General features: G+C 42.7%; 1 protein-coding gene across 1 annotated transcript in view; it reads left to right on the top strand.

Moving 5' to 3' along the window:
- CDH23 (cadherin related 23) overlaps positions 1-12,328 on the top strand; it is a 648,000-nt gene that overhangs the window by 600,646 nt on the left and 35,026 nt on the right. The window contains exons 46-52 of the mRNA XM_067465691.1: positions 893-1,351; positions 5,052-5,168; positions 5,289-5,513; positions 6,983-7,152; positions 7,867-8,004; positions 10,137-10,256; positions 11,467-11,644. Of these exons, the coding sequence (XP_067321792.1) occupies positions 893-1,351; positions 5,052-5,168; positions 5,289-5,513; positions 6,983-7,152; positions 7,867-8,004; positions 10,137-10,256; positions 11,467-11,644 (1,407 nt within the window). The remainder of the gene's footprint in view (positions 1-892; positions 1,352-5,051; positions 5,169-5,288; positions 5,514-6,982; positions 7,153-7,866; positions 8,005-10,136; positions 10,257-11,466; positions 11,645-12,328) is intronic.

Here is a 12,328-nt window from a genome sequence, read left to right as displayed (position 1 = left end):
CTTCATAAAGGATCTATTTTTAGATGCTTGTTCTTATGTACTCCAATTTGTGGGAAGGAGAAATTTCTCACCAGACATCACTTTGTAGATCTGGGCCAGAAAAGGGAAGTTGGACTGACCCAAAAAGGCAGCTTTTTTGTTCTTTTTTTTTTGCTCACAATGGAGGCCCAGGTCTCTGCTGTGAAGAGATCTGCATTTTTCCATCTATGTCAGGCTAGGCGAATGGCTCCCTACCTATCTAGGAACGACCTGGCTATGATGATCCAGGTGACGGTCATCTTGAAGCTTGACTACTGTAACGCCCTCTACATTGGCCTTCCTTTGTCAGTGATCCGGAAACTGAAGCTGGTGCAAAATGCACCGGCGAGGTGTCGTATCACCCCAATCCTCCAACAGTTGCACTGGCTACCGATTGGGTACCGGATCACTTTCAAGGTGCTGGTACTTACATGGTCTGGGGCCGGCATACTTGAGGGCCCGCTTATCCCCCTACCAACCCCAGAAATTACTCCGGTCTGAAGACCAAAATTTGCTTGCAGTCCCCAACATCCGGACCTATCATTTGTCATCTACTAAGCATAGAGCTTTCTCGATTGTGGCCCCTTATTTATGGAATCCCTTGCCGGTTGAAACTTGAACAATCCAAGACCTACTTGCTTTTCGGAAAGCCTGTAAAACATTTCTTTTCTGGCAAGCTTTTGACGGGTGAACAACACGGACTATGCCTGTTCTCGCCGCCTATTGTTTTGTTATTGTTATTGTAAAACTAATTGTATTGTTTTAATCTGCTTCTGTAAGCCAAATTGGGAGTAGTGATATACAAGTTAAATAAATAAATAAATACCCAGGTGACTTAAAGCTCTCTAATGTCACAGTCTGGGTTTCCCCCTAGGTTTCTCTGTCCTTCGGGTAACAGCAACAGACATGGATAGTGGCCTCAACCAGCAGCTGAATTATCGGATTGAAAGTGGAGCTCAAGACAAGTTCTTGATCAACGCTAACACTGGGGTGATCAGAGTGGCTAACACCACTATAGACAGAGAAGAAAAGGACAACTACCGGTTGACTGTGGTTGCCGTGGATCGGGGCACACCACCTCTCTCTGGCACAGCCACTGTGAACATCCTTGTTGACGACATCAATGACTCTCAGCCAGAGTTCGTCAACCCCATTCAGACTGTCAGTGTACCTGAATCAGCTACCGTGGGCACACTTATTGCCGAAGTGACGGCAATTGACAGAGACCTCAATCCCCGTCTGGAATACTACCTCATTGAAATCCTGGCCAAGGATGATACAGATGCTCTCGTGCCAGACCAACAGGGAGCTTTTGCAGTGGATTTTAGAACAGGTACAAATGGTGGAGAGTGAAATACAGTGACGAACAATTAAGGCCTCGAGGTTAACAACACACCCATTTCTTTGATATAGGATGACAATAAGTGGAAGGCAGGAAAAAACAGTAACTGTGTCCGATTTTAGCACAGCATTATTAACCCAAAGTGGCACTTACATTAAGTGCTACCTCAAATCTTCAGCTGGAGCTGGAAGAAAATCAACCATTTGTTGTTAAGGATCTCTTCTCCCTTAAGAAAAGTGAAAATGATGAAAATGCAGGAAAATAGTGAGACAAATTAATCTCCTGTCTATTCTGTTTCTCTTTCCTTTTCACACTCTGCCCTTTCCCCCCCTTCCTCTTTCCTTGCTTTCTCTTTCTCTGCTCACTTTCTATGGGAAATTGCTCCAATCAGCTAACTGTTCTCTTATTTTCCTTATGGCTTTCAGACTTGCAGGTTTGATTTCTGTGTTTCTCTGTGTGGTCAGTGTCTTTTTTTCCCATCTCAGTCAACACCTTCCCATCTCCACCTTCATCCTCATCCATCCTGGTTTACCGCTGGTTTGTCTCTTACTGGCAGACAGCAACTGCAACACATGCCTGGCATGCATTGTGTTCTAACCTTCCCAGACTGAATGCTGACTGCAACTCAGAAGCAACTAGCTGCTAGGGAATGGGAGGGGCAAGCATGTTTAGGGTAAGTGACCTTTCAGCCTGTGCTTTGGGTTGTCATGAAGGATAGTGCAGAATCATTAATGCAATTAAATCCAAAGACAGTCAGCTCACCGGTGATGCTATCGGCTTGCAACTCACTTAAAATAAATATATTGTATTGTTATTTAAACACAAAATAGAAACACTGATATACATTTAAAAGCAAAACACACAACATACAGAGACAGTAACAAACACAGTAGACACAGAGGTGGCCCTAGGTAAATTTCAACGGTAAGCAAACAGTATTTTGCCCCCCCCCCCCCCAAACCAATCAATGATATATATTTTCTGTTCATCGTGGGAGTTCTGTGTGCCATATTTGGTTCAATTCCATCATTGGTGGTGTTCAGAATGCTCTTTGATTGTAAGTGAACTATACATCCCAGTAACTACAACTCACATATGTCAAGGTCTATTTTCCCCCAAGAGTGCCTCAAGAGCACCCCTGGGCAAAATCAACTATACTGCAAATGCTTACTTTGTCAGAGTATTGAAGTTTGCCAGCGGAAGGATTGCTAGATCAGCAGACACTGTATTCAAAATAAGGACTCTGCAAGCTTTCAGTTACAACAGAAAACTAAGTTTACTAAGTATATCTACACACGTCTATTCACAGCAGCTACAGACAGGAACACCAAGGCAAAAACAAAAGTCTCTGAACATCTGCTTATCTGACTTCTGGCTGAGACCAGTTCCTCCCTCTTCTTCCCAGCCAGAGAACACGTTATCTCATTTCTGTCAAGGTTACATTTACACTGCCTCTCACAGTATTTCTAATACACAATTGAACAGAATAGAATCCATCTTGAAATACAACTTAATCCATCTTGAATTACATAGAAACACATTGAAAAACACACACGTAATGGGTTGAGCCGCCCCTGAGTAGACAGTACATCTATATATTCCCTCCATCCCCACACTCATGGACCCACCACCGTGGGCTCCCATCCCTGCTCACTATGATACCTTTACCTTATAATACCCACCTACTCCTGTAAGTTCCTTAAATAGTTCCCCTTGCAACATCCTAAAAGTCAGTATTTGCCTTCTTTCCAAGATATGTGAAGGCCAGCTGCCATTTGTTTATGAATTCTTCATTGTTTTTACCTTGAAGTCAATAAATAGCTTGGCCATTTGTATATAATCTATTAATTTTTCTCTCCAATCTAGCTTGAGTACCGTATTTTCTGGCATATAAGACTACTTTTTAACCCAAGAAAATCTTCTCAAAAGTCAGGAGTTGTCTTATACGCCAGAAGTCATCTTATAGAGCGGGTGCTGAAACTTCCAATCTGGATTGGAGAATCTGTGGTTGCCAAATATGGTGGGGGGAGCTCAAAAATGGCAGTGGCCACACCCCTGCCGTATGCAGCAACTCTATGAAAGTATTAAGGATGATGCTGTACAAGTGCAGTAGAAGAAAATCCATCCATCAGGATTCGTGGACCTAATGTGGTCCCAATGGTGAGGTGAAAGGGTGCCTCACTGGGAAGGTGTAAGTGAAGGGCAGAGCAAGCTACAGGCATCTGGGGTGCCCGGGGTATGGAAAAAAGAGATAGAGTGGCTCTGGGCCCAGAAAAACACCCCTCTTTTACCTGTCTGGCCCGTCCTTGTATCCTATTACCATACCTCCTCCTCTGCCTCTCAGATCTCGCTGAAGACTGCACTGAAGACTGCAGTGAAGTGGAGCAAGGAGCGCATGTGTGAGATCTGAGAAGCAGAGAAGGGGTACAGTAATAGAAAAATTATCATATTGAAATCAAATCTGATGCTTTTAAATTTTTATTTGGTGTGCGTTGGAAGAGGGGTAGTCTTATACAGTGAGTATATCCCAAACTTTATATTTTAACTGGAAAATTTGGGGGTCGTCTTAAACGCCCAGTCGTCTTATATGCCAGAAAATATAGTAGTTCTCTTTCTCCCTTCTATGATTTTGCTATAACAATTTTGGCTTGCAATTCACTTTTTAAACCAACAGTTTCCTAAAAGAACTCTGGCCAATACCTATGAACATTATTATCTCTATTTATCTCCATATGATCTTCATGGCACGGATTTTAACTCAAGTCTCCTTGATCCCATAACACACTTTACCCTTTTCTCTAGGCATCTACACATAAGACCAGACCATGAATGTCCTGGAACCTTGAACAATGTGTTGGAAGTAAATGATGAACTTCAGCACTGTACTGGTGGACTATGGGGCCACATTCACAATACAGTTCTGTGCATATTTATTCAGCTGTTTTCAGTAGGCTGGTCCCTAATAAATGTCAATTAATTTGGAAATCCAAACTGTGTCAGCAAATGGGCCCATACATGTTCCCACTTTGAGTCCCCCCATGGGTGAGAAAGATGGTATATAAATACTGTAAATAAATAAAATAAATAAATACATATATCAAAATAGTTTTCAGTCCAGCATCCAAATCCACTTAGATTAGATGCAACCAACCTTTTCATAAAATATCTTGCCATTTAGAATCCACGCATGTCAAGAGGAGAACTAGTTGTGACATACAAAGCAAACAACAAAAACAATGCAGTATTCGGTAACATACAGTACAAATTGTACATATTCCATATACCTCCTGCTGAATGATTGCTATAAATATCTGTTCCTAGCACTTCACTCCATGCATCTGATGAAGTAGACTTAAGTCTATGTAAGCTTATGCTACCGACTTCTTTCTCAGAGTGAGTCTCAAAGGAGGTAGTAATTCCCTTTGCATACTGATCCAGACTAACATGACTATGTCTTTGAATTCTTTTGCACATAATAAGGATTGACTAAGAGCTGAAGAATTGACGTTTTTGTTGATGACATTGCTAGTTAATTCCTTGAAAGGAGATACATTAAAATGAAGAAGGGGCTAGGAAGGCAGAGGCTTTTGAGTCTGATGTATTTTTCCAGCCTAAGAAGGCTATTTCCTCATATTCTGGTAGTGCTATGTAATATGATATTTCCCCTGCACCTTCCTTTTCTGCTTTACAGGTGCTGTGAAAGTTAAATCCACACTAAATAGGGAACTGGTGGCTACTTATGAAGTTACAATCTCTGTTTATGACAATGCCAGTGATGTGGTTGATCGTTCCGTTAGTGTGCCAAATGGTAAGAGTAATTTTGCATTGTGACATTGAAATCAATTAAGAAGAGATGGCAAACTGATTCATTTTCATGTCATTCATTCTCACTGTATCTCTTCTACCATTTCTCTCTTCTGTCTCTCAGCCAAACTGACAGTAAATGTTTTGGATGTCAATGATAATGCTCCTCGATTCCGTCCTTTTGGGGCAACATATTTCACAGAGCGGATCCTGGAAGGAGCCACTCCAGGGACCACGTTGATATCTGTGTCTGCTATAGATCCAGATAAAGGTGTCAATGGACAGATCACTTATGAGATACTCAACCTCTCCCCTGAGGGATATCTCCAGCTTGAGGATATCTCAGCAGGTAGGTGTGTGAAACAGACATGACTCCTACCTCTTTCTCTTTAGATAGAGCCAAGTAAAGGTGGTCTCAGTGGTGATCAGCACACTGGGTGCAGTGCCTAAAGACCTTGGCCTGCACTTAAACACAGTTGGCGATGACAAAATTACCATCTGTCAGCTGCAAAAGGCCACCCTACTTGAATCTGCACGCATTATTCGCCAATTCATCACACAGTCCTAGACACTTGGGAAGTGTCTGACATGTGATCCGATACAAAAAGCCAGCAAAGTGACCTTGCTTGCTGTGTACTAATCTTGTTGTGTTTTCAATCATCATCATCATCATCCACCTCTTCACATGGCTCAAGGCAGGTTACAGAATAATTAAAACACATGCACATTGTAAAAATGTCACGAATACACATATTAAATTGTATTTTATAAAAGATACATATTAAAACATATTTCTATAAAATATATATTAAAATACACATATTAAAAGATATTTTATACTAGATTGGGCAGATCTAGGAAATGACACAGTCTGTTCACTAGTTTTAACTCTGCTAATCTACATTCTAATATCCGTAAAATACCATTCTCAGGTACAGCGAATACACAAAGCTTGGGTTACATCACTAACTGCCCCTAGATAATTATATAGAAAGGCTAACATTTTGCATTTTTTAGGAATTTACAAAAAAAAAACAACCTTTTTTCTGCCTCTGCAAAGAAAGGAGAACTCTTAGAGCTCTCTTTTATTTATAGTTGCCTCTGTTATACCAGTTATTATTTTTAAAGTTCTTTAGCATGCCATTTTCTGCAGTTCCTATTTCCGCCGATGCCCTAACACTATTTTGAAAAAATTGAAAAAAATCTGTTCCTGGTTTGAAAGTGTTGTTTCCTGTTTGATTGTGTGATACTTACTTTGATAGTAGTTTTTATACTCCAGAAACTTTGTTTTTGTGGCTACCACAAACCACGTTGAATTGATTGAGGCGATCAGCCTCATCATACTAGAGCATGGACCCACTTTAAATCCAGTTTCTGTTTCCTGCAGAATTCTGGGGCTTGTAGTTTAGGGAGGGGCCTTTAAACTGTTCAGCCAGGCAGGTCCTGGGCTTCACTAAACTACAAATCCCAGAATTCTGCAGGATTTAAAGTGGAACCATGCTCTAGTGTCAGAGATATTCATTGATAAACTATAGCAAAATGTGCTACAGGATATCCTGCTTAATAAACTTGTTCCATGTTTTTATGACAGAACCAATTAGCAAATGATATTTGTAACCCAGGAACAAAAACTGTGTTACATTGTGTAATTCATTGTCTAAAATTAATTTTTAAAATACTCTTACTTTTTTCTCCCACCTGTTTTTAGACATATTCATATTCAAAATGATATACTACAGTATTTCAGAAATCTGGGTGAATAACTTACAGAAGGATTAGAGAGGATGGTAATTTTAATTTGCACTTGTTTTCTTTTAGGAAAGGTAGTTTCCAACAGGACAGTGGATTATGAAGAGGTCCAGTGGCTGAACTTCACTGTTCGGGCCTCAGATAATGGAACTCCACGAAAATTAGCTGAGATGCCAGTGTACCTAGAAATTGTTGATATCAATGACAACAACCCCATCTTCAGCCAACCATCTTACCAGGTGAATTCAAATGGGGTATATGTGTGAGGATGTGAGGGACTGAGAAGGGGGCAGTTTGGATTATTATTTACAGTATTTACAGGATTATTATTTACAGTATTTATATTCTGCCCTTCTCACCTCGCAGGGGACTCAGGGCGGATTACAATGTACATATACATGGCAAACATTCAATGCCATAGACACACAGAGGCTATTTAACATTCCAGCTTTTTCATGAGGGTATTCTGACCACCAGGGGAGCTGTCGCTTCACCGTCCATTTGTGACACTGATGAAGTACTCCCTCATTCTTTGCATGCTTTCCAGAGATTTTTATGACATTGAAAATTACCCAGGATGAGAGAACGGTGAGACACTGGTTGCAGAAACAGTGTCGACTTCTTCCGTGATGGCTTCAGAAAACTTGTTCATTGTTGGCAGAAATGTATCCAATTGTCTGGTGATTATGTGGAAAAGTGAACAGCGGTAGTTAAAGAGCACATTCTAAGGATTATTTCTGCATTTGATTTATTAAAATATTCCCATCCAAACCCAAGTAACGAAAGTGGAGGCATTACTTTTCATTCAACCCTCGTACATAGCTTCAGGTGTGCAGATAATACATGATCAGTGAAGGCAAATCAATTATGGCAGCACACCTGATTGTATGAATTTGGGCTTTGATAATGCTTTAGATCACTCTCCGTCTGTGTGGTTTCACTTGTGTTTACAGAAGCCTGTCTTTGAAGATGTCCCACTAGGCACTATCATTCTGAGAGTCCGAGCCACTGATGCTGATTCTGGACGCTTCTCCCAAATCCAGTACAGCTTGGGAGATGGAGAGGGAAAGTTTGGAATCAATCCCACTACGGTAATAAGTTAACAAACTCTACTGCCAGTTCGGCAACCTTTAGCTCAGTGGTCACATGTGGTCTCCTAAATGTTTTGTGAGAAGGGCTTTGAGACTCGTGGAGCTATGATCAAATTTGTGAGGTGAACAAGCAAAAATGCATTTTATTGCTAAAACAAGGCTTGCTGAGTAGGTGACCTTCCCAAAACTTCTATGGGCATGCAATTAGATTCTAACAAGGTACACACTTTTATTTAGTCCTCTTTAAAAGCTATTTGGCCACAACCATGTTATCCACATGCTATGGATTAATTGCACACTGGATAAAGAAGTACCGTATTTTCCAGCCTACTAGACGGGTTTTTAACTCTGGAAAATCCTCTCAGATTTTCATCTAATATGCCAGGTATAAAATTTATTATATTAAATATTTTGGAAGGGATGAGTAAATGTTGCTTAAAGGGTGGGTGCTTACTTCTGCAAGGGTGCCAAGCAAAAGCCTCAAGTCTTCCTGGCGGCTTCTCCTCCTGCTCCTCTCTGTCGCCTAGTGGCTCCCTCATGTTGCCTCCTCTTCCTCCTCTTCCACTGAGGTGGACATAGAATGAGCCCCTCAGGGAGACTGAAGCCCCTCAGGGAAACTGAAGCCCAACAGAGGGAGCTAAGCGGTGCTGGAGGGGGCGCAGCAGCAGCAGCAGCTGCTTTGGGTGCCCTGCTCCAGCGGGAGGGCAGTTGCCCGCCTCCTCCACCCTCAGCGTCCTGAGCAGCGCGGCCGGAGGAGGAAGGGGGGAGGAGGAGGAGGGCGGAGGGAGGAAGTACATGGGGAGGAGGAACGGCAAGCTGCATTGCCATGGAGACCACTGGGCTGTCCCACCGCTGCCAGCCTCGTGCTGGCTTTGCCTCGCTATGAGTCTCCGGCAGAAGACAACCCTCAAGCCTAGAGCGAAGAAAGCTCTCCTCCTTAGTTGCGGCAGGAGGAGGAAGAAGAGGGGGAAGAGGAGGAGGAGGAGGAGGAGGAAAGGAAGAAAGGAGGGAGGGAGGAAGGAGGGGAGGAGGAGAGCAGAGGGAGGGCACGGGGAGGAGGAGCGGCAAGCAGCATTGACATGGAGACCACTGGGCTGTCCCACCACTGCCAGCCTAGTGCTGGCTCTGCCTCACCATGAGTCTCCGGCAGAAGACAACCCTCAAGCCTAGAGCGAAGAAAGCTCTCCTCCTCAGTTATGGCAGGAGGAGGAAGAGGAGGGGGAGGAGGAGGAGGAAAGGGAAGGAGGGAGGGAGGAGGTAGGGGTAGGAGGAGAGCAGAGGGAGGGCATGGGGAGGAGGAGCAGCAAGCCACATTGCCATGGAGACCACTGGGCTATCCCACCGCTGCCAGCCTAGCGCTGACTCTGCCTCGCCATGAGTCTCCGGCAGAAGACAACCCTCAAGCCTAGAGTGAAGAAAGCTCTCCTCCTCAGTTGCGGCAGGAGGAGGAAGAGGAGGGGGAGGTGGAGGAAGAGGAGGAAAGGAAGAAAGGAGGGAGGGAGGAGGGAGGGGTAGGAGGAGAGCAGAGGGAGGGCACGGGGAGGAGGAGCGGCAAGCCGCATTGCCATGGAGACTGCTGGGCTGTCCCACCGCTGCCAGCTTCTTGCTGGCTCTGCCTCACCATGAGTCTCTGGCAGAAGACAACCCTCAAGCCCGGAGAGAAGAAAGCTCTCTCAAGCTACTACAAAAAAGAGGAGTGGTCTTATACGGCGAGAATATCCTAAACACTCAATTTTAGATGGAAAAGTAGTGGGTCGTCTTATACCCCCAGTTATCTACTATGCCGGAAAATATAGTATTTATTTTTATTTGTCTGGAACTTCTCTTCATTTAGCTTCAGGGAATAATCTTAGACGTGTGTGTCTCTACACCACAAATGGTTTTATATACCTCCATCATGTCTTACCTTATTTCCCCCCCCCCCCCCCCAAGCTAAACAGCCTCAAAAGTTGTAAAAGTGACCTCAAAAAACTTGTCGCATGAAGTAGTTTCTCTGTCTGGTTGCTTTTTCTGCACTTTTTACCAGTTTCAGAATTGCAGCTCAGAAAAACTGGTGGAGGTCTACACCTACAGTGGTCCCATGAGTGACCATGAATGAATCCAATAACTTTCTGAAGGTCTTTGTGTCCTAGGGGGATATCTACATTCTATCAGCATTAGACCGAGAAAAGAAAGATCATTACACATTGACTGCTGTTGCCAGAGATAATCCAGGAGATATTTCCAGTAACCGGCGGGAGAACTCTGTGCAGGTAATTTCCCCAGACTTTACTGCATTTTTTCCAAGAATCCACAGGGTTGATAAGATCTTTGCAAGAGTCAAGTATTAGCTATTTCTGTCCTAGACTATTAAGAAAAGATTGTGCAGTTTACTAAAAAAAGGAGAGTAAGCAGTTAGCTATCTAGAGCATCAGAACAGAATGCAGAAAGTAGAATGATGCAGTAAAGGCATAAACCATAAAGACACATGCAAAAAAGAAATAAAAGAGTACGCTGTGAATACAAAAAGAACAGATGTTTTGAGAACTGGTAGAGAATAGAAGAACAGATCTAGCTCTTTTTTTAATGGCCAAGGTTAGGTTTTGCATTTCTGCATTATTCGTGTAATATGATATAATATTGAAAAGCATCAACCATACTACTCCTGTTACATAAAATTCTCACACAACAAAACTGTACACCTGCTACATTCAGATGTTTGTGTCTATTTGGGTTAATCTCATTTTACACCAATAATATAGGAAAGTCTCCATCGGACATACCTAACCAGGGGATGTGATTACTATGTGATAACTATGGTTAATGTGCTTCAGGCCCCTTCCATGCAGCTGTATAAAATCCACATTGAACTGGATTATATGACAGTGTGGACTCAGATAATCCAGTTCAAAGCAGATAACGTATTCTCCCCTATAAACCATCAAGGCTGTTAAGATCTTCTGGCGGGGCCCTGCTCTCGATCCCACCACTTTCGCAATCGCGTCTGGTGGGAACGAGAGACAGGGCCTTTTCTGTGGTGGCCCCCCAGCTATGGAACTCCCTCCCGAATGAGATTAGATCTTCCCCCTCCCTCCTGACCTTCAGGAAGCTAGCGAAATCATGGCTATGGAACAAGGCATTCCCAGAATAATGGCCGAGCTCAGCAATTGACCAAAGTTATTACCACATGTGGACTGAGTTGGACATGACATGATTTTATTCTTATATGTATTTTATTCTATATTTATTTTAATCTTATGTTGATATATGTTGTTTTAGCATTGAATCCTTGCTGTTAGCTGAGCTGAGTCCCTCCACAGAGGTCGAGAAGATTGGGATAAAAAAGTTTTAAATAAGTAAATAAATAAATAATATTGTGGATTATCTGCCTTGATATTCTGGGTTATATGGCTGTGTGGAAGGGCCCCCAGTGTCCCAGAGTCTTCTCTGCCCTTGATCGCTGTCGACTTGCTTTGATTTCAGGTGTTGATTACAGTTTTGGACATCAATGACTGCCGGCCCCAATTTGCCAAAAAACAATACAGCACTAGTGTGTATGAAAATGAGCCCGCAGGGACATCTGTGATCACAATGAGTGCCACTGATCATGATGAGGGAGACAATGGTGTGGTGACATACAATATGGAAGGACCGGGTGTAGGTATGTAGCAGAGAGAAACTGGTTAAGAGTCTAATGATCCTTGAAAACATAAATAAGAATTACAACCAACCCTTCATATCCACAGATTCTATATCCAGGGTTTCAATCATCTACGGCTTGATTTAAAAAAAAATACCAAAACCAAACCTTGATTTTGTCATTTTACATAATGGGCAGCATTGTATTACACCATTGTATATACAACATAACATATTAGTTTTCAAACTTCACATCAAAACTCTTGACTGCAAATAATATTAAAGTAGGTAAAGTCATTATTTCATATTTCACTCGGAGCTACCAATTGATAATTTCATATTTCACTTGGAGCCATTCGTATGATTACTGGGAGCAAAAAAGGCTGAAAAAATGTTCTGTATTGTGGAAAACAAGATATTTGGTTGTTAAGAATTATTGGTCTTCATCCATCATGTGCAAAATGGAGCCCCAGGTGGCACAGAGGGTTAAACCCCCTGTGCCAGCAGGACTGAAGACCGACAAGTTGCAGGTTCGAATCCGGGGAGAGGCAGATGAGCTCCCTCTATCAGCTCCAGCTCCTCATGCGGGGACATGAGAGAAGCCTCCCACAAGGATGATAAAAACATCAAATCATCTGGGCATCCCCTGGGCAACGTCCTTGCAGACAGCCAATTCTCTCACACCAGAAGCGACACTCCTGATACA

Source organism: Anolis sagrei, chromosome 3 (genome assembly GCF_037176765.1).
Source record: "Anolis sagrei isolate rAnoSag1 chromosome 3, rAnoSag1.mat, whole genome shotgun sequence".
In the NCBI taxonomy this organism is placed as follows: domain Eukaryota; kingdom Metazoa; phylum Chordata; class Lepidosauria; order Squamata; family Dactyloidae; genus Anolis; species Anolis sagrei.
This window is presented reverse-complemented; position numbering and strand designations above follow the sequence as displayed.